The sequence below is a fragment of the Phymastichus coffea genome, unplaced genomic scaffold, assembly GCF_024137745.1.
Source record: "Phymastichus coffea isolate CEN01 unplaced genomic scaffold, Cenicafe_Pcof_1.1 PCOF00003, whole genome shotgun sequence".
Lineage (NCBI taxonomy): Eukaryota > Metazoa > Arthropoda > Insecta > Hymenoptera > Eulophidae > Phymastichus > Phymastichus coffea.
In genome coordinates, this window is record NW_026706814.1 from 13,894,947 (window position 1) to 13,916,461 (window position 21,515).

The 21,515-nt window shown below is 53.2% G+C and overlaps 2 protein-coding genes across 3 annotated transcripts in view; one reads left to right on the top strand and one right to left on the bottom strand.

The window, feature by feature from the left end:
* The window catches only part of LOC131666460 (G protein-coupled receptor kinase 1), a 29,287-nt gene extending 12,227 nt beyond the window's left edge, over window positions 1–17,060 (top strand). For both annotated transcript variants that reach the window (XM_058939131.1, XM_058939140.1), the window contains 14 exons: window positions 10,787–10,863; window positions 11,088–11,161; window positions 11,449–11,550; window positions 11,717–11,791; window positions 11,865–11,926; window positions 11,982–12,033; window positions 12,098–12,289; window positions 12,363–12,670; window positions 12,737–12,911; window positions 13,266–13,643; window positions 13,712–13,763; window positions 13,846–13,994; window positions 14,079–14,171; window positions 14,707–17,060. In XM_058939131.1, coding sequence (XP_058795114.1) covers window positions 10,787–10,863; window positions 11,088–11,161; window positions 11,449–11,550; window positions 11,717–11,791; window positions 11,865–11,926; window positions 11,982–12,033; window positions 12,098–12,289; window positions 12,363–12,670; window positions 12,737–12,911; window positions 13,266–13,643; window positions 13,712–13,763; window positions 13,846–13,994; window positions 14,079–14,171; window positions 14,707–14,880 — 1,963 coding nt within the window. In that variant the 3' untranslated portion in view covers window positions 14,881–17,060. The remainder of the gene's footprint in view (window positions 1–10,786; window positions 10,864–11,087; window positions 11,162–11,448; window positions 11,551–11,716; window positions 11,792–11,864; window positions 11,927–11,981; window positions 12,034–12,097; window positions 12,290–12,362; window positions 12,671–12,736; window positions 12,912–13,265; window positions 13,644–13,711; window positions 13,764–13,845; window positions 13,995–14,078; window positions 14,172–14,706) is intronic.
* A 9-nt stretch (window positions 17,061–17,069) lies between these two features.
* LOC131666467 (fibrous sheath CABYR-binding protein) lies at window positions 17,070–21,467 on the bottom strand. The gene is made up of 5 exons (XM_058939150.1): window positions 21,081–21,467; window positions 19,792–20,534; window positions 19,566–19,731; window positions 19,344–19,506; window positions 17,070–19,273 (listed from the first exon to the last, which is right to left on the bottom strand). The coding sequence occupies exons 1-5, from the start codon at window positions 21,465–21,467 to the stop codon at window positions 18,861–18,863; spliced, it is 1,872 nt and encodes a 623-aa protein (XP_058795133.1). The 3' UTR covers window positions 17,070–18,860.
* Between the last annotated feature and the right edge of the window lie 48 nt (window positions 21,468–21,515).

Here is a 21,515-nt window from a genome sequence, read left to right on the forward strand (position 1 = left end):
ATGGAAGCGGGTCGAGGCGAACGCGTCACCGTCTTCTTTTTTTTTTCCCCTCGCGCACTCGCCATTTCGGAAAAACTTTTCGACGTTGCGCGCCGCAATGTCGACGTTTATCTCTCGGGAGAGAAAGAAGAATTTGACTTTCTATCTCTAATGGCATGGAAAATCGATTTTCGGACGGGATAGACGATAATGGGCTTCTTTTCCCTCGCGATTGTTGTTTCGTGTTTTTCTTTCTTTTCCTCGGAGTGTGCTCGGTATCACGCCGGCTTATTTTCCGCTCGGTTTAGTTTTATACCTCTCGCTTGTGTGCATTTTCCTCCAATTACATTACAATTTGTTTTTTCATTAATGAAGTTACGTACTTTCCTGAAATTATTTTTTTTTCTCTCTTTCTCAAAGGTAAGATCAAAGCAAAGTGTTCGTATACGAAAAGACAATTTCGTAACGCTCAACATACTTTCAATCTCAGCTTTTGACCTTTTGCTTCAATCACAACTTACTTCTTTACCAAAATTCAAGATAAAAAAAATTGAGTTACACAACTTGACGGTTCGGGTTACACCTTAAACTGTAGATTGAGCCATGATGCATGCAAAAATTCTCCTTTCGCAGCCTTCCAAAAGTCGTGGGGAGTCTGACTGTATGCTTCTCATGACGTTAGAGAACGAAAACTAATGCGCGCGGATACTTTTCGCACCTCTGCAACGTTGAAAGCGAACATAGTCCTTGAAGTAACAATAACTGTCGTCCCTCGTATCGAATTATTACATCCGAAAAGGAGCAAGCATCGCAATCGCGTTAAAGGATCAGAAAAGATAAATGGGAGAACGAACAAAAAAAAAAGCGAAAGGCAGGCACGCGAGATGAGTCCGACGCGAAAATGTGGTGGCCGTCGTTGCGTGCGGCCCGTGCGCGACCTTGAGCTCGTAAAAAACCAGGGAAGAGACCGGGCGTTAGATTAATTACACGCGCACGCACCGCTGAGCTTCAATTTGGAAAAATGGCCATTTTTTCGTTTCTTTGTCCCTTCCGTGTCTCAATGTAGTTCTAATCTCGACCCACGCGATTATTAATTCGCTTACGTACTGGCCGTTACGTATATTCGGCTATCCGAGAATCCGCTGAAGCTTTTTGAGCATTTCGAAACACAATTAATATAGCGCTTGAAATTGGCAGTGTGAAAATTATCGCGGTCGAAAACAATGAGTGGAACGTTAGCGACGAGGCAAGCGCGAGACGCGCCCTGCAAGCATAGTTCAATGTAGCAATTCTTTCTTAGCTTGAGAAATACATTTTATTCGTATCAAGGAGAAATTTACGCGTTCGAGCACTTCTTAACCCGCTCGTCCAAGAAAAATTCGCTCCAAATACAAATGTGCACGCAATGCTTACTAGATACGCCAAATGTATTGAAACTGATGTTCGATTTTTTCTACTTCTATAGTAAATTGACGCTTGAAAACGTGGAGCACTCAATTTGAGTATTTCAAGTTTTTTTACAGAAGATGAGAAAATAAAACGTCAATTTCTACAATTATATAAAATAATCTACGGCTAATAAAATCCCCAGAGCTTCTAATGTTTAGACAAAAAACTCGGTCTTGCGCACTTTGATTGGGAATTGTTTTTCTACCGCGGTGCAATTGCCTTTATCTCTCCGGGGCTTTATCATTTCCGCGCGTGTGGTCGAGAAAGTTTAATTACACTTTGTTGCTACACGAGTTTACATGCGCGCCCCAGGCGACGCTAAACAATTACGATACAAGTTTTTCCATCTTCCATCCTACCATGAAAAAAATATTAAATGCTATCTCTGCGAGATAGAGAGAGAGAGAGTCGTGTCGACGAATATGAAAATCAGAAAATTGAGAGGAGGACGTTGTCGGTGTGCCAAGGGAAGCATTCGTCACCCGCAACAAGGGCTTTCCTACAGATTGAAACGGTCGTCTCGCTTTCTTCTCTGCTTCGGGAAAATCACTCCTAGCTTTTACGATAATTTCGATGGAAAGAAAGAAAGGGAGAGAGAGAGGGCGAGAGAGAAAAAAGTAACGCGTTCGTCTGATCGACAGCCAAAAATCCAAGTAAGTGCCTTGTTGTCCGGGCGATCTGCCACGAGACGCGTTCTTCCTCGGCTCTCGACTTGTTGCAAACTCGCTTTGCTCCCCACCCACCCCCTCCCCCGGACTTTCGAAATCGCAGCCGTCTCGCACGGCTGATTAATCTTCCGGCGGGCCTGCGATTGCCGAGCCAGTTTATCTCGTTAACCTGCTGTGCGCGCCCAGATCGAATTATGCTCGCGCGCGCGCCGTCAAAGCTATCCGCCCCGTCGACTGTCGCCTACGCGCGGCTCGACCCACCCGCCCCATTCGATTTCGCCGACGAATGTTTGCGCGCGCGGGCAGCGATTTATCGCCCTCGCCGATGAACGGACGAGCACGAACCGCCGTAATCCTCCGCCCTCGCTTGCCGCGCGCGATGAATAAATGGGGCGCGAGCGCGTAAGCCGGTGTGTCGGTGAATCGCGCGGAGATTGGGAATATATGGCGCGCGCAAGCGTCTTCTCGAACTTCGAACGAACGATCTCGCGCGGCGCGCCCTCCGCTTACGAAAGAGAGAAAGCGGATAAAGAACCGCGTCGCGGGCTTCGCTTCACCGCGCGATGAATTGAAAATTACGAGCTTCGTGTGCCCCCCCCCTTCTTCCTTCTCCGACCACCTTTCACGACCATCGTATATTTTTGCCTGCTTCCTTCGGTGACTCTGCTGCTCCCTCCCGACGTAGATTTTTCCGCGCCAATTTCTCATTGCCTCGTTCACGGATACACGCGCGCGTTCGCTTAGCGCGTGATCGAAAGTATACCAAACACTTTAAATATAGATCGCACATGGATGTAAACTGTTTCGCCCGGGGAGCGTTAACGGATTAATGTCGTGGAAAGGCAGCAGGCGATTCGCGAGCCCACGCCGGATCCGCAACACGCCAGCCGAGGAGCGCGAGCGAGGCTCGACCTCGATTGCCGTCGGGGCGGCGCGGGAACGGAGCGAGAGCGCGCATCGCCAACGACAACCGCGTTACACGGGCCGCCCTCCGCGAAAGCCGGCGGATTCATTGTCCCGCGAGTTTTAGCTTCCGCGCTCGAAAGCTGAACGGCGCGCTTCGATCGACAGCCGGCCAAAGCGGAGAGGAGTCATCGATTTGCCTTCGCCGGCCGTGCACCCGTCGCTCGACTTATCGTTCGCGGGACGAAAGGCCCGGCGCCCCGGAGCGAGTCCGCGGTTCCAGCCACCGGACTCTCGCGCTCGTTTCCCCCGGGGGCACGGCCGTCGCTCCGCCCGTCGAAAAATTCATGCGGCTCCGGCGGTGTCTCTTTGGCGCGAGGAAACGGGAGCGCGCGCTCATCCAGCGGCCCCGTCTCGGTCCGCCAGCCGCTCTTAATGGCCTTCTTTGTGTCGGTTTGATTACAACTCGACGCCGCCCTCTCGTTGCGCCGAGCATACGCCGACCCTACCCCGGGACGACCCCGCCGGCGGACACGACGACTACGAGCCGAGTCCCAACGAGACTTACTTCTCTCGCGCCGTTTAATCGAATCAAGTCGAGACTACTCGAAGCGGCCAGCGAGCAATCGCACTGACAGTCGGTTGCCATTCTGTTCCCGGTAAACATCCGACTGCCAGTGGCTGTTTATTCTCCGATCCCCGCGCGCCCGCGCCACGGAAAACTCCATCGAGTCTTTGCTATTGTGATCGCCGTCCGCGTATTCACATGTAAATATTGTCAATGGAAAAGTATTGCACGGTTCTCGAAATGGAATATATTGGTATACTGCGAATGATTGACGTCTGAGTAAATATCGTTTTGCCTCTCTTTGCCTTCCGTTTGCCAGTTCTATTCGAAATATATCAGAAAAATCCTGTTTATTTCGACATGCGGAATTGTTTACTCTCTCTCTCCCTCTCTTTTTCTCTCTCTCTCACCTATTTTTCTTTTTTTTTTTTTTTTTTTATTTCAATTATGGAGTACGAGGGACGTCGGAACGTTCGCGCGTGGAATCGAAATTTGAGAGCGCGACGGAGAGCGTTGAACCGCGCGTAATCGCGCATATTTATTCGGCAAACGAAAGCTGACTAGAATACGAATCGAGGTATAGCGTATACCTTCGATTAAAGCAAACGAGTCTTTGTCGAGCGGTGTTCAGTCGCAGGGAGAGCCATTCGTGCGCCGAGCTCACTTATGGACGAGGAATTCGATGAGATCGCTCGGTCGGGCGTTCCACAACGACCCGTAAGCAAATTAATCTCGAAAGCATCGGCGGCAGCAAGCCTAACGAAGCAGCAGCGAGCACCGTCGTCGAGATGAAGCCGAAGGATCCGCTGTTCGGCGCAACGTCGCGACTCGCTTAAAAAGAAACAAACCATTGGCCTCCGTACGAACTGGATAGGGGCGCGAGAGCCTCTTTACTAGGTCGCGCGTCCACGCACAATAACGCACCGAACGAGCGGCGTCGATCGGCAAACTTTCAGTGTCGCGTCGTCGCATTGTGTCCCGCGTTCGCCCGACCTCGGCGCGCGGAGGCTGCGAGGATTTATCGCCGCTTTCATTTTTCTCTCCTTCTGCGCCAGACGCACGCGCGGACCCAGCTATGCGGAATGAAATTTCCGCAAGCGACTGAAATCCCGCCTCGCAACTGACATTTTTCGAGTGCCGCGCTTTTTACGGGCGATCCGCAAAAGTGCGCGGACCGTGTCGAGGCGGAGGCGCGCAATCCAGCTGCGAAGCGGACAAGGTTTTCCCGGGCGAACGGGAGACGCCGCGAGAAGGGCAGACCGAATCGCCTATCCTTCCCTCGACCCTTTTCTTTCGATTGACGTCTTGGCGCTTGAGACGTGTAAATTGACCAATGAAAATCGAATTTGCTCTTTTTTTTTTCTTTTGTTTTTTTTTTCTTGCTTTATCTTTTCACGGAGCGCGTTCTTCTCGACGACGACGACGGGATACTTTGATATGCGAATTTTGATGAGGCTGAATCCGCACTTTTACGAGTGGACGTGCTTATATACTTCGAGCGAGCAATTGGGTTACCTCGAGTGCGCGCGACTTTTTTTTTTAGAGAGAGCCGTGATTCTTTTCTTTTGTCTGCTCGTTTTTTTTTTAATTTTTTTTTTAACGTTGCGGACAATTCTATGATCACGAAAGTGGCATTGAGATCGCAGACGTTTTTGAAATTGAAAAGGGCACGGTCCGATCCCGAAACGCGCGGCCGCGCTCCATCAAGACGAGCTCTCCCTCGATTATCACCGTGTGATTATCGGGCGAGAAGAAAAAAAAAGGGGGGGGGGCTCTGCGCAAGGCGGCAAGGCATACGCGAAAATCAATCGCTCTCGGTCCATCGTGGGCGCGCGCGATAGACATTGGTCTCTCGCGCGATGATCATTCGGGTGATTGATGAGGCCCGGAGATATTAATGATCGTCATGCAAATTTTTTGGCGGGGTTCTCCGCGCCCCTCCGCTCTTCTTACCCCACCCCCCGCCGCAAGATGTAGGTTAACGCGCGCCATTCTATATAAAACTCTCGGCAGCGATCGATATCGTCATTATATTTCGAGGCTGACGAGGACGCACAACTTTATTATCGACAAATTTCTGCTTCGCGTAATTATTTACAGCGCGCGCAAAAGGGAGCCGGCACTCCGGAGATTTGCCGATGGGTGGTTGGCTGGCCAGCGGCCAAGTATCGCACAACGACTCCACTATCTCGTTTTCACTTCCTCTTCCATCGCTCTGCTTGTCCCCCCCCCCCCCCCCCTCTCTTCACGGTCTTGTGTAGAATGCTTCGGAATCACATTATGTATTTTTTTATTTGTTTTTGTTTCTTGGGGGGGGGGGGGGGGGGGGTGGAACTACCTACCCTCGAAGCGACAATCGTCGACGGACTCTTCGGAATTTCGCGAAGCCGCGTGACACCTGTAATCGAAAATTATCGCCGATAGCTGCGGCGACGCGTCCATCGTGGATTTGTCCAAAAATAGTGCGGCCGACGCCGAAACCGACCGCCACGCAGCCACACGGCAGCTTGTTACCGCCTTGGCTGGCGAGCGCGTTTGATTTGCTCGCCGACTATAAATAATTTTTCAATGCTCGCCCGAAGACTCGGCTTTCGCGCGAGCCGCGGAACAGATAGCCGCGAGCACGCGCGACGACAGCTTCTATTTAAAGTGTAGTCGCGCTTCACGCGACGCACGCGAGAGCACCGAGTCACGTATACGCGAGCCCGACACGTGGCCGACGCGGCGCGACGCCGCAAGGTCGACCGCCCGCCGCCGTTGCGTTCCTCGGCGGGCGACGCGACCGAGCGCGCGCCGACCATCGCAATCTGGACGACTCGATATTCGCGCTACTTTCCTCGCGCGCATCGGAGCGCGGCCGGAGGGGCGTGGAAGGAGCTTGCAAATGATTCTCTCGATGATCGATTGTCGCCGTGCGATCTCGAGGCATCGCAGTCGCACGGCGATTTGGCGAAAAGAAAAGAAACGAGATGGAGCAACTGAACGGCGAGCGCGCGAATCGTCGGAATCTCGTTAAAGGAAAAGTCCCGAGTCATATCCCGTCCAGAGCGCACTTCTATTTCGGTCGACCGCTTTTTTTTTGCTTTTTCGCCGAGCCAATTAGCATCGATTATTGTTCTTGGACCGTTTTGCTTTCGCGCGCGGCCGAAGAGCAGTTGTTTTCACGGAAAACACGGAAAAGCCGCGATCGAGGTTAGCACAGCACGGCCATACTTTCTCTCCCCGGCCCTCTCGATCGTTACTTTATCTCCGGGTTCGGCCATCCGGACATCAATGAATAGAAGATGTTACTTCCATAATCGACGACTCGGCATATACCGCGGTCGCGTGCTCGCGCGCACAAAGTGCGATCTAAATTTACGATACGATCCCTCGATCGGCCGCTGATAATGATAGTTGAAAATTGGTCAAAGCGAGCTTTGAGGCGTCATCGTCGTCTGCGCGGAATGATTACATATGTGCGCGCGCGAGTATCGGATATGCGGCTTATTAATAGGTCGGCGAGTCGCGCGAAAAATAGAAGCCCCGCACGTGATATTCTCGCTCAATTGGCTTTATCTTTGGAGCAAACCAACTTGAGCTATTAATGTCCGTGGCGGCGGTGCTTTGGCCGAGCGAGGGTGGATTTCGGAGGATCGATATTCAATTACCGAAGTCGTGATCATTACAACGTCCGCACACCTGCGGCGCGCATTGTTTGCCAATTGGATGTAGATCGTTTGATATCGGGCGCGCGCGCGCGAGAGAGAGAGAGAGAGAGAGAGAAAGAGAGAGAGAGAGAGACAGCGGCTGTGTCGCTCGATTGATTGATACCCCGATAGGCCAGTCGATACGCAAGCTAATGGGCGACTCTTCTTGTCTGTTTCAGGTGAGAATCTCATCGGCAATCCCGGACTGGTAAACTCCAACGACCGCAGCGCAGATGTTCGAGCACTCGAAATCTGGCAAACGCGTCAGTTGCGCAATCGGGCGCGATACGCGACAGAGGGGAGGAAACAGTCGGCGAGTTCGCGAAGAACTCCAACGCGAGGCGCGAGAGACTCGCCGTGGCGCGATCGCGAACTTTGCCCTCTCCCTCGCAGTTGGCTCTCGGGCGCGCCACGCCACAAAGCTTCCCAATCAGTCCGAGTTTCGCGTTTGCGCTTCCCGCGCGCCGATAAAGCGAGGCTGCGCGAGGCGCGAACAGCGATCATTCATCCGGCGCCGAGATACGCGAGTCCGAGCCGTCTATCTCGAAATAGCGAGGTGGCGCCTCGCCGCCGCACCGCGGAAAACGCTTGACCCCGTGACCCTAATAGGCGCGAGCAACGCTTTCTTCGCAAAAGTGCGCGCCTCTTTCCCGCTCTCGTATCGGCGGACCGACCTGATTTCCAATTACTCGATCGCGCGCGACTGTCCGCTCCTGCGTGAGTTCGTTTGCCGGCGGGACACTCGCGAGTCGGAAAAGTTTGTCGGTCGATAAAGTGGTTTTGCGCGAGCGCGCGCACGCACACGGATGCTAGATTCCTCCAAATGAATAATTCAATGAGCGAAAAACTTTTCAATCTCCACGGCTGCTGCTCGGCTCTTAATTGAACTTCCCTCGCTCCCTCCTTTTCGCTCGACTGGACTCTGCAGACGGGCGATTCTTTCCCTAATTTCGACCGAGAGCTCATGCCCCGATAGACGCGGACGCTTCTCTTCTTCACGGCCGGCTGTTATTCCCCCGACTCCGATTGGCGAGTCGGTTCGGTGATTCGATTCTTCTCTGCCGGGCGAAACCTTTCGACTGCGCTTCTTTTAGCAGGGAACTCCCAATGAAGTAGCTCTCGCGAGCTCGTGAAATGTTAATCATTGGCTTTCCAAGTGCACCGCGCGACGAGAGTCGGGGCCGACTTCTGAAACGCGCGAAAATTGATCCTGGCGCTCTCTACTGTCCCCCGTCGACGATTTTATTGCGATTGAATTTCCAAGACGACCACGAGATTAAAGTTGCAGGAGTTTGAAAATTAACCACCGACCTCTCCTATAGAACGGAGAGTCGGCTGCCCCTCTCTCTTTATTTTTCCGCTGCGCAGGGAAATGCGAAAGCACGAAAAGGCACGTCAGCGCGAGTAACGATTCCGCCTTGCAAGTCCGCTCGCATCCTCGTTGGAGACGCGAGTTTTCGTTCGCGTCGGGCCATCGCGAGTAGAAGCACTCACCGCCAGGCGAGAGGACTCTTTCAACAGCCGCCTTGGCTGAAAGGATTTTCGAGGAGATCGACCCGATCGAGAGTCCGAAGCGTTGACGTCGCGATCGGCCCCGCCGAGTCTGCCCGTCGACACCTGCCCTGCGAACTCCCGCATCGCGCCTCCCTCGTCTCCGGTTACACGTCTACCTCTATCTCTCTCTTTCTCGCCGCCGGCGAGTATTGATTTTTTATTCTATTTACGACAGCCACGCCGGGGAAAGAAAGAGAGCGCTTGGTATTTCGCAGCGCGCCTCGTCTATGCCACACGCGGGGAAATAGTTTCGCCGTCGGCGCAGGGAGAAAGAAGTCCTCGGATTCCCGACGCGAAATGAAAATTAGCCGGGCAGACGCTGGCTGGAAGATATCAAAGGATTAGAGAGGCGCGGATTAAATTTATCCCTCGAGGATCTCCGCCGGCGCGAGACTCGATTCCCCCTCTCGCTCATTTAATCTCGGCGAGGCTCGAGCACATATTTGGATTCGGCAAATAGGAATGTGGCTTTCACGCGTTGGCCTAGCTCGCGGATCGCTTAACGGAGTTAGCCGGAGCAACAGCCCGAGAGAGAGAGAGAGAGAGTTCCGGTCGCGCTCCTCTCCTTCGCCAGCCGAGGATCCACGCGGGAAAGTGAGATCGCGCGAGCCTCGGCACGTAACCAAAAGCAAAACGATCAATACGAGCCGCGCGCGAATCAACAAGCGAAAAAGACCTCGGCGATGGAATTCCGCCCGGGAGAAAACAAAGAGAGAAAGAGAGCGAGCCGAAACTCAAACAAACGAGCTTCCCGAAAGGAAAAGAAACTCTTCTCCCCTGACGGCGGCGCCCGAGAATGAAGGGAAATAACGCAATAAGGATGTGGCTAAAAGTAGGTGGACGTCAGCTTGCGATTAAAACTTTGCGCTTGATTTATGGCTCCGAGAACTGCTCTAGTTCGGGGATCCCCTCCCCAAGTGCAAAAGCGATAAGTCGACAACTTTTTCGCGCTCTAATAAATTCTTAAATCGCCCGATAACTTTCTCCCCATCGCGAGCACGGCGATCCACCGTTGCCGCCTGGTCTTTCCCTGAAATTCGCCGAGCCGTCTGACCGTATTCCGAGTTCTTCTACTCGCCGGCGAGCGCCGTCCCGAGAGAAAAAAATACGACCAGGTGCCAATGGGAAATCCGAAGTCGAGGCGGACGCACGGACAGCCGCTCGCGATGGAACAACCGAGACGGTCGAGAGCTTCGGGGCAACATTGCGACGACGACGCCGCCGCCGCGGGGGCGAGCGAGCGAGTACGGCCGGCCGACCGTCGATGCGCGTGCGAAAGGGGATCGACCGAGCGGCCGGTCGGCCGCGGACAAATGTCGCTCTCCGCGACGACTCGACGCGTCCAATTAAGGGAGCTGGTCACGCGATAATCGAGCCGCCGAGCGACCGGAGAAGCCCCCGCGACGTCATTACGAAGCCACGGAGCGACCGACGGATATTGCGACGCGGACGCCAGCCGCCATCCTGAATAATTGCGCGTCCTCGCGCGCCGCACTCGATTGCGAAACGAAGGGCCTGGCTGTACACGCCATGGACAGGACAATCGGACGCGGGCCGCTTAATTGGCACTCGAGAGGAGCGCCCCTTCGGCGCGCCGCGGGTCCACCCTCCTATTTTCTCTTTCTGTCTCTCTTGTCGCGTCGCTCGGCAACAAAGACTGCCGCGCGAAACACTGCCATTCAGAGTCGAACCGTATAATGAGCCTTTGCCCACCGTTCCGCGGACAATGCGCGGCGATCTACCTGCTTTTCCGCGTGCTCGAGCCGATGAGTTTCGCGCGCGCGTACATTCTTCGATCTCGAGAGAACAGGGTCAAACTCGTCCCGCTCGGAGTTGTTAGCGCGCGAGCAGGCCGTCAAGATGCGATGCTCCTCGTCGGTCGGCGCGCGAGCGTCTCCGCGCTCGGCAAGCCCCCGATTCACCGCAATGCAACCACCGACTAACCAGCCGCGCGTGTCTGCTTTGTGTGCTTGCAGCGTTCGCAGCGTCATGCACAAGTATCTCGAGAAGAAGAACGAGGTGAACTTCGATAAAATATTCAACCAAATGCTAGGTGAGTCGAGCTTGCTTGTGCTATACCGTCGATTATCGGGCTCTCTTCTCGTTTGGCGCGGCAAACGGGCGTCGTCGCTTCCCGAAGCAGAGAGGGCCAACGTGAAATTGTATTCGCATACGAAGAGTAATTACATATCCGGCAGAATATACTCCTCGCATTGAATGTGTCACGATTGCGATGTACTCCTGACCAAATAACCGTGCCACCAAACTTGTCCGCAGGTTACCTGCTATTCAAAGACTTTTGCGAGAACGCGTCGGAGGAGCCCATTCCACAGCTGAGGTTTTACGAGCAGGTACGTGACGCAAGCTCGCTTCCCGCGAAGGGAAAGCACCCGGCGGAACGTTTGCTTTTTATTCGGCCCGCTCGTAAAGGGCGAGCCAAGGCAGTAAAGCCGTTGGCGAACGACGGGGACGAGACGATCGCGACTGCCGCAATGTCGGATCTATCATTTTCTCGGGGCCTCTGCAAATCGCCGACCAAGAGACGACGACTCGACCTCTCCTCCTCGTTGAACGCTCGGCTTGATCCCCCCCCCCCCCCCCCCCTTTGGTCCGCTGACTCGGCCGACTCTGCTTGCAGATCAAGGCGTACGAGAAGCTGGAGTGCCCGGAGGAGCGGCGGAAGCTCGCCCGCGAGATCTACGACAACTACATTATGAAGGAGCTGCTGGCGCACACGCACGTAAGTGTCGACCGGGCGTTCGCTGGCGCGCGCCCTCGGCGCAAGTAGGTCGGGGCGCCGCCGGGGCGAGGCCGAGCGAGCTTGCGGCGCGACCTGCCGATTCGCAGGCCCGCCGGCCGTGACCAACGCGCTCTCAAGCTCGCGTTCGCTTTTTTCTCTGGCGCAGGAATACTCGCAGCAGGCGGTGGCGCACGTCCAGGAGTTCCTCATCAAGAACGAGGTGCCCGTCAACCTGTTCGAGGTGAGCTCGCGCGCGACAGTTCGCCCCGGCGGCGACGCCCGACTAAACACTTTTTCTTTCGCACTTTTCCCAGCCGTACATCGAGGAGATCTTCAATCACCTGAGGGCGGAGCCCTTCAAGAAGTTCCTCGAGAGGTGAGTTCTCCGCCGGCAAGTCGAGGCGCGACGCTAATCAGTCCGACTTTTGCAGCGACAAGTACACGCGCTTCTGCCAGTGGAAGAATCTCGAGCTCAACATCCAGGTGAGTGCGCGCTGAAATCCGAATAGCTCGGCGATTACTCACCACCGCGCCGCTCGCTTTGCAGCTGACGATGAACGACTTCAGCGTACACCGGATAATCGGCCGCGGCGGCTTCGGCGAGGTGTACGGCTGCCGCAAGGCCGACACCGGCAAGATGTACGCGATGAAGTGCCTGGACAAGAAGCGCATCAAGATGAAGCAGGGCGAGACCCTGGCGCTCAACGAGAGGATAATGCTGTCGCTGGTCAGCACCGGGGTAAGTGGCGGCTGTCGCCGCGCCCCGCTCCGCCTCGTCGACCGCCGCTCACCCTGTTGCCGACGCCAAGCAGGTCGACTGCCCGTTCATCGTGTGCATGACCTACGCCTTCCACACGCCCGACAAGCTGTGCTTCATCCTCGACCTGATGAACGGCGGCGACCTGCACTACCACCTCAGCCAGCACGGTGTGTTCAACGAGCCCGAGATGAAGTTCTACGCGGCCGAGGTGATACTCGGCCTCGAGCACATGCACCGCCGGTTCATCGTCTATCGGGACCTCAAGCCGGCGAACATCCTGCTCGACGAGCACGGCCACGTCAGGATATCGGACCTCGGGCTAGCCTGCGACTTCTCCAAGAAGAAGCCGCACGCCAGCGTGTGAGTATGGCCGCGCGTCGGTGGAGAGGGGCAGGCGCGGCTGTGACACGGCCGGATTGCTTGCAGCGGCACGCACGGCTACATGGCGCCCGAGGTGCTGTCCAAGGGCACCGCCTACGACTCGAGCGCCGATTGGTTCTCCTTCGGCTGCATGCTGTTCAAGCTGCTCAAGGGCCACAGCCCCTTTCGACAGCACAAGACCAAGGACAAGCACGAGATCGATCGCATGACTCTCACCACGGTAGGTGCGCGCACGCGGCCCCACCCCCGCCCCGGCCCTCGGCCGGCGGCCGGCGGCTCGCTCCGCAGTCTCGGGGGGAGCGCCCGCGCGACCGACGGCTCGCCGCGCTCTCGCGTTCAGATTCCGCCCGCGAACCGCGTGTTGAGCCGCCCCCGCACCTGTCCGCGCCGCGCCCGAAACTCGATGACCTCGACGAAAGCCGCCTCGCGCCCACCCTCGCCGCAGAGTCGCGACTCGTGACGTGCTCTCCGACTGGATCTGCGCCCCCCCCCTCCCCCAGCTGCTCGCAGCGCAGTCAGCTTCATTTCTGTCTCTCTCTCTTTCCCTCTCTCTCTCTCTCTGTCTGGCACGCAGAACGTGGATCTGCCGGAGTCGTTCTCGCGCGAGCTCAAGTCGCTGCTGGAGGGACTGCTGCAGCGCGACGTGAATCAGAGGCTGGGCTGCCGCGGCTCCGGCGCCGACGAGCTCAAGGAGCACGCGTTCTTCGCCGGCATCGACTGGCAGCAGGTCTACCTGCAGAAATACACGCCGCCGCTGATACCGCCGAGGGGCGAGGTGAACGCGGCCGACGCCTTCGACATCGGCTCCTTCGACGAGGAGGACACCAAGGGCATCAAGCTCACCGAGGCCGATCAGGACCTCTACAAGAACTTCCCGCTGGTCATCTCCGAGAGATGGCAGGCCGAGGTCGCGGAGACCGTGTTCGAGACCATCAACAGCGAGGCTGACAAGGTACGAGACCGTCGCGATTGTCAGGCTCGAAGCCCAATCAAACGCCCGTCCGATGTTGTGTGTTGCAGCTCGAGATCAAGAAGAAAGCCAAGAAATTGAAATTCGAGGCCGACGAGAAAGGTAAAACTTGTCGGGCCAAGTGTCGCGTCAATTAGCAAGTTCGCTTATCCGTGCCTAATTGGTTTTGCCCGTGTGTGCGCAGGCTCAGACTGTATACTACACGGCTACATTAAGAAACTTGGCGGCCCGTTCGCAAGCGCATGGCAAACTCGATACGCCAAGCTCTATCCGAATCGATTAGAGCTTCATCCCGAGTCCACCACCAAGCCCGAGCTTGTCTTCTTCGACCAGGTACGCTTTGCGGGCTTTCAAAGAGGCGCCGCTCCAATTGACTCTCACTCGCAACAAGATAACACGACAAATTATGCTTTCCAGGTGGAGGAAGTCAGTGGCGACTTGCAGCACGTTAAGAACGAGCAGTGCATTATCATCCGAACGAGAGATACCAAAATTATATTAACCAATCCCGTAAGTCATATCTCTGTCTGATATTTCTGGAACGTGCTCTTCGCTACGAATCTGCTCAAACGGATAAAAACAAGTCCGAGACGAGGCACTCAACAATGCAAGTAGAAGCTATCAAGATTCAGTCGGACGTTTGAATTTTTCAGCAGCTTCTCGCTGAGCGATATAGCCAGGATAACGAACCTTTCAATTCTCAATACGTCCTTAACCATGAGCTGTCAATTTTATCAATTTTTCCAACACCTCGCAGTATGAACATTGATTGTTTTAGACATAGCAGGGTCATTTCTTAATTCGCTTTCTTGGAAAAAAATGACATGTTTATTCACGCTCGAAACTATTTATTATTTGAAAGCAATTCTTCTTTCGAAAAGAAAATCAATATTTGCATTATTCAGCTGAGGTAAATAGGTCATTTATGAATAAGCTATGAAAGAGGAGAGAGCATTATCCATCGCGTTAAAATATAGTAGAACGGTCGTTAAATGCGTTATTGCCATTTTGAAAACAATTACGATGATTGTTTGTTGGTTTGCAGGACGAGATAAGCCTGAAAGAATGGGCGATTTCGTTACGTTCGGCGCACAAGTCGTCGATGGAGATGCTTGGCAACATGGCACGCAAAGCTGGCAAAATCTACGGGACGGTAGGCGATAGCGTTATTTCATCATCAGCGGCAGCGGCGACGCAGCGCTCGACCAACGGCAACTAGTGGCCAACAACAATCGACTAGAAAATTTAAAATTAAAAAGAAAAAAACATCGCCTACTCACTGCCCGCGCGCGAGCGAGGATTCGTTCTCTCTTTCTCTCTCTTTCTTTACACTGATTTACATTCTTCTACGAGTACTCCGTTTCTTATTTTGACTCACTATGTGCGCTTTTGTGATTCTATTATTTTCTGTTCTATATTTTTCTACAAATGCTTTGCAGTATTCGAGGACGCATCGTGCAATTTTTATTACATACTGCGTGTATAGAGTCTTTTAAATTTTATATATTCTCGTACGAACGCGAGGATGGATTTTTTTATTTATGTAATGTAGTTGCGAGTCAATTGTTCGTTAATTTACCTGTATACACGCGACTGACTCTCGTTTCATCAAGTACAAATTTTTCGATGTTAAATAAAAAAGCATGTGTGCGAGCTTCTGAGCTTTTTTCATTTTTTTTTTAGCTTTCATCGAAACTGAGTACTCGCACGACGAAGTTTTATTTCGTTTCTTATTTGTCAAAACTTACTCTTCATTTCGTCCTCGGATGTCCTCTTAATTATTACCGAGATACTTAAGTACTTTTTTATTGAGCAAACAAAATAAGTATGTATATTAATGAATAAATAAATAAAATAAAACATTTTTTTAAGTAGGAAGAACCGAGAAAGAATAATGTCGCGAATTCTCATAGTCAATGAAGCAATTATTGCAAAAATTTTCAACAACTATATACAACTCATTCAGCAACTGGCAATGATTGATTTTTGGTTACGACGTTCGTCACGACGAAAAACAAATTTTTATTAAAGACTCTTGTATTTGTATTGTTATAAAATTGAAAAAACGAAATTTTTGTAACGCGACGTTTACTATGTCTCTCTATTGCTGATTTTTGTCTCTCTCTCTCTCTCTCTCTTACTCCCCCCCCCTCTCTCTTTCTGAAAGCAAACTAAAAAAAGTAAGTCATTTTCTCTTTGTTCGTTCCTCACATGACACGTGCAAAGATATTTATATTTAACGTAATTGTATAAACTATCGAATCCAAACACTAATGTATATGTCTCGCCGATCGGATTTTCGCGTGTATATACATACGATGACTCAAACCCACGGCGATGATTATTTAAGAAAACAAAATAAGAAACAAATATGACACGTCACGCGAGTGACGGGAACTGAACAGATGTATGAAGAATTATTTATGGCAATTGTATCTTATTAAGAAAAACAACATGATGAACAAACATAAGCCACATTATGTGAGGAAAAATATATTTAAAAAGCACATGATTAAACAAAGACAACCGTAGAGGGACAAATGCGAATTATTTGAAGTTATATATAGATGTTATAATTACTATTATTATTATTATTATTATTATTATTATTATTATTATTATTATTATTATTATTATTATTATTATTATTATTATTATTATTATTATATCTAAAATGCGATGTACGAAACAGATGAAAAAAATATTAGCTGAGCCCAGGTGGCTTAGTACAAGAATCATGTAAAATTTGCAAGTTGCCGATCTACGACTGTGGCGCGCTTATTGTGAATGTATGTATAGTAACTCGTCCTCTCGTTAATTTTCAAATTAGCCCTCGTTGAAATCCTTCTCTCTTTCTCTCACTCTTCGCCGGAGAGGAGTATGTTTTAGACGCGATTACGGCTGCCTTTGTCAAATTACGCGCGCGAAAACGGATTATTTTTAATTTTTTTTCGAAGCGATACCTTTTCATTTTTTATAGAGGCTTGCGAACTGATAAGTCAATTTCGTCTCGAGAAAGAGAAAGGGTAATCATTATTTTTCACCGCTGTCGATCGTTCTATACAATTATATGAAATTGTATGATATCAAAGCAAAACAAACAAAAAAGACACTATTATGTCGGTTGAGTTCATCGATTTTTCTGTATTCGTAAAGTATATGAGAAAAAACACACATAAATGAACAATGAAACAAGTATAAATTTTATAATTGACCTGCGCGACGATGTGAATTGTCAAGGGGTATTTTGTAAACAAACGCTTTTCCGTTGATTCCTTCAGTGTTGAACATTATTGAAGATAGATATTATTTACTATGGTAAAATACTCTGAATTGGAACAACTCTGATAGTCATAACGGTGTTAAATTATTTAGTTGAACATTTTATAAATAAATTTTTGAAAAATCTATTCTGATTTTATTAATTTGTAATTTATCTCTCCTTGCGTTGAAAATATGAAGGATCGACTGTATTGAAAATGTAATTCGGATCTAAAAAGCAGGATAGGTCATAAAAAATGTACATCCACCGAATCGAGCTTACAACTTTTATTGATCAAGCTGAATTCTTGAATGAAAACTTTTTGATATTAATATTTTTTGATAAAATGGAAGGGTAAAAGCTTATGTACATTGGAAACTTTATTTCAATCTAATTTCTATTCACTCTGAAAGCAATATTGTTTCAGTAATGCATATTTTCGTCTAATTGTAACTAAAGGCTTACTTGATTTTTTTACTTCTAGAACTCGCTTCAATGTAACATTTAGCTGTAACGCTCGAAATTTTAAACTTATAAAAGTGTGAAGAAAAACTTTGTAAACCCAGTTTAAAATGTATTAGATTTGTGTGAAATACGATAACATTGTTTCGACAGAAAAATTTATTTTAGACGTAGGACAGATCAAATTATGCATGCATACTGTTACAAAACAATGGTACAATTTAGTTTTGGTAATCTGTGATATTGCGTAATCATAAGTTGACGATGTAACTGCACATTGAGTTAATTCAAAGCTTATTGTTTGAGTAAATTAAAGTTTGAGAATTTTAAAAAATATACAAACTGCTCTATGAGCCGTTTAAAAATACGGATAATACCAAACTGAAAATATTTGCATAGAATGGCGCGCAGGTTACACAAGTCAATATTGAGAAAGTGTAATTTAAAATGAATTTCTTGAACAAATCGTTAATGTGAAAATAGAAATATCAACAATAATTAGGAACTCCATTAATCGCTAACCGCTAGCTCTATGAACTTTGTCACTGTGGAATTTTTTAGTGAGCATCGGATATTTTCAACGAAAATCGACGAGGAAACCAGTAACATAGACTTCTAATACATCGATCAATGTATATAGGCTGATGTACGTGTGTGTATAGATTTAGTGAATTTCGGAGTAGATTAGACAGTTAATCAAAAAACCACTGGCGCGAGAGCAAGCAGCGAGCCTCGTCTTCGTACCGAAGCCACCGCAAATCCCTGTGACGAAGACAAAAGTAGAACGGCATATGACGGTGACCATTGCCAATTGTATGCACTGATGGTTCCACATTGAGGAACGTTCGTCGAGGATGTTGCTCATGTCGGGGTGCCACAGCGGAACGCTGATTCCGGGCAGCTGCCAGCCAGCTTCGACGATCCTGCGCTGAAGGATGTGTTCGTATCTCGTCGATGCACGACAAACCCCTTGCGAAAGGAAAGTAGGCCCTTCGCCATTTCCACTCCGGATCTCGTCGAACCGACCCACGAAAGCGCGTCGGAGAGAATGCTGACGCGCGCAACCGATTTGCGCTGCGGCTCAGAAGATCGCGCTGGTCGGCGCGTTGGCCATCCTTCTTTTCGAAGGTGTCCAAGTCCAGCTCGTCGCTGATCGCGTGAACTCGTGTAAATATTGGCGCGGCGGTAGCGCTTCATTTTTTTATTTTGGTTTTCGTTTCGTTTCGATCGTTTTCGTTGATTCTCAATGCGCGACCTGTCGGATGCGCGACTCTTACGGTGGGACGTGCAGCGTTGCGCGCGGACCTCGAAACGTCGCGAAATTTTCAAAAGAAATCAGCGCCCGAGAGCAATTCGCTATGTACAGGTCACGGAGTCGCGAGGAATAATATCCCCCGTGAATGAGCTGCGAATGTAAAGACGCTCGTTAAAAATGTAGACACGATCGAACGGCGTGCACTGACCGTGAGCGGGGCCTAGCGGTCCCTGATGAGCCTCAGCATGTCCGCCAGTCTGGCGTCCACCTTGACGCTCCTCAGCCTCTTCTCCAGCATCTCGAAGTCGGCCCTCTCGAGCCAGGAGGCGGGATCCCGGTCCCGCGGCGGCAGCTCCGGCACGACGCGCTCCGCGAACGCGCAGAGGCCGCACCAGGCACGGAAGTGCAGCCGGTCGCCGGTGGGGCCCAGGCCGCGCTGGAGGCCCTCGAACTCGCGGTCCGTCAGCGGTCGGCCCATCACCTCGCGCAGCGCCTCCCGCAAGCAGTCGGCGAGCATGTGGCGCGGGCCCTCGGCCTCGTCCTCGCGGAACTTGTTGAAGGCGCGCAAGAACACGGCCTTGCGCGCGTCGCTGACGTGGGCGTGGCGGGCAAGGTAGTCCAGCGGCCGGAGACCTGCGCGCGGGTAACGAGACTGCATCTGACCGGGCTCTGGCCTGTGTCGACCGGGCGGTGGGGCACCTACCCACGAGCGACTGGCCGTCCAGCAGCTCGAACCTGGCGCTCTGCCTGTAGAACAGCCGGGGCACCTCGTGGCAGGTGGGCAGCGCGGCCACTCGCGGCGCCCTGGCCGGCGGCGGCTGCATCTCGCTGACGACCCGCAGCGCCTCCTCCAAAGCGAACCGCCTCTGCGGAAGGCGCCAGCCGATAAGCGCGGCGGCCTTGCCAGCACGGCGCTGATCGTCACCTTAGCGTTGAACTCGCACTCGACGAGCTCGCGGTCCAGCCGCCGACTGAGCGCCCTGATCGCCTCCCGGGGCAGGAAGCTCGGTGGCAGCTCGCGGCCCACGCTCGGCAGACTGGTCCCGTCCGGCGTGGCCCGGCCGCCGGTCTCCTCGGCTCTCGGGCAGGGGCTGCGGGCGAGCGGAAGGTCAGTGCCTGCGCGGCGGGCGACCGGCCGCGGGCGGACTTACGGCGCGCGCCGGCCGGCCCCGTCGGTTTGCGACACCTGGGTCTCGGACGGCTCGGGCGGCTCGCGCACCTCGGTCGGTTGGCCGTAGATGGAGGCGCGCCGGCACTTGCGCTTGCCGCGCCGCAGCCGGCCGCGGCGGCGCATTGCCGGCTGCCCGGCCGCCTCGGGCGCGCAGTCCCGCGCGGCGTCGCCGGCCGGGCCGGGGGGCCCGTCGTCGGCGGGCGGCGAGCGCGCCGTCGAGGCGGCCGAACGGTGGGGCGGCGACGCGCGCGGGGCGCGGCGGCCCGTGGGCGGCTCCGGCGCGGGGCCGCGCCAGCTGAGCGCCTCGGCTGGCTGGGGGCTGGCGGCGGCGGTGGGGTCGGCAGGCGCGCGGCCGCGCCGCGGGCCCACCTGGACCTCGCGCGGGCTGGCGCGCAGGTCCAGCACCAGCTGGGTCCTCTCGCGCTCGGCCTGCGCTGGCTCGGGGCTGCGGGGGCTGGCCGGCCGCGAGTCCGTCTCCGTGTAGCGCCGGAACAGCTCCTCGGGCACGAGCTCGGCGCCGTCCGCCTCCGCCGACGGCTCCGGGGCGCGGCCCGCGCTCGGCGGGCGCCCGTCGGCGCGGCGTGCCGTCCACGCGGCCTCGCCGTCGGCCGGGTGATGGCGCCGCGCCGCGCAGCCATCGTGCCGGCGCAGGGACGGCCTGGCGGAGGGCCGCGGGCCGAACGGCGCTCGTACCGCTGGCCCCATCAGCTCCAGTTTCTGCGCCTACGTCTCGGGTTATGGCTTTCGCGTTTTTCCCAGCTGGCTCTCCGGTGCTGGACTCGTTTTGGACGACGAATGCAGTACGCGATTGGTACTCGCGAGCTCCGGACAAAGATAACGCATCCGCCGGCTTTCACGGATGCGCGGCGTAACTTGCAGCGAGGTAACGCCAACTACTTGCTTGAAAAGCCGACATCTCGGTATCGTGAACTCGCAGTCGTAGCTTCGCGATTGCACCGTCTTGAATACGCGCTCTCGGCATTTCACGTGCGGTGCAGGCCAGCAAAGACGCGAAGCTAAATTGCGTCGGTGGGAGGAAAAGGCTTCCCGAGCAACAATGCAGCGCTTTCAAAGCGAAGCTCTCACGGCGAGGGAGAATCGCGCCAATGTAATTTCCCCTAGAGGGCTTTCCCGCCTCCCTTTCCAGCGGGCGCGCTTGCGACGGAAACATCGCGATCGCAGTGCGCGCGATCGTTATGCTACGACGCCCTCGAGTTGGCGCGTCCGCAGCCTTGACGTTAAACGTCGGCGGCGCGGCAGCGGTGTTACCTTGGGCTTGGGCCGGCGCACGGGTTTGACGCGGGCGGCGATGAGGCCGGTGCTGCTGGCTGCTCTCGGCATGACCGCGAGGCGCCGACTGACGGCGGGCGAGCGGCTGCCTCCGTCGCCACGGGTTACCGGTGCTTCGATCGACCACGCCGGCGCGCACGTGTCTCCTCCCGTGCGGCTCCTCGCCGTGACTCTCGCGCGCCGGCTGATTGCTCGATACCCGACGGCTGCCCGCGGATGCCGTCCGAAAGCTCGATCGCGATGTTTTCTTTGCCTCGTGCCAAAGTGTCGGCTTTGCGCCAAAACTTTTTTGGCGTCGGTAAGAGAGAGAAAGAGAACAGATAAAACATGACGAGTGTGCTCCACTTCAGCGCGTGACGCTTCCATCAAGAAAGTTTCGCTCCGGCGAGAGATGGCAGGCCCACTTTCGAAAAG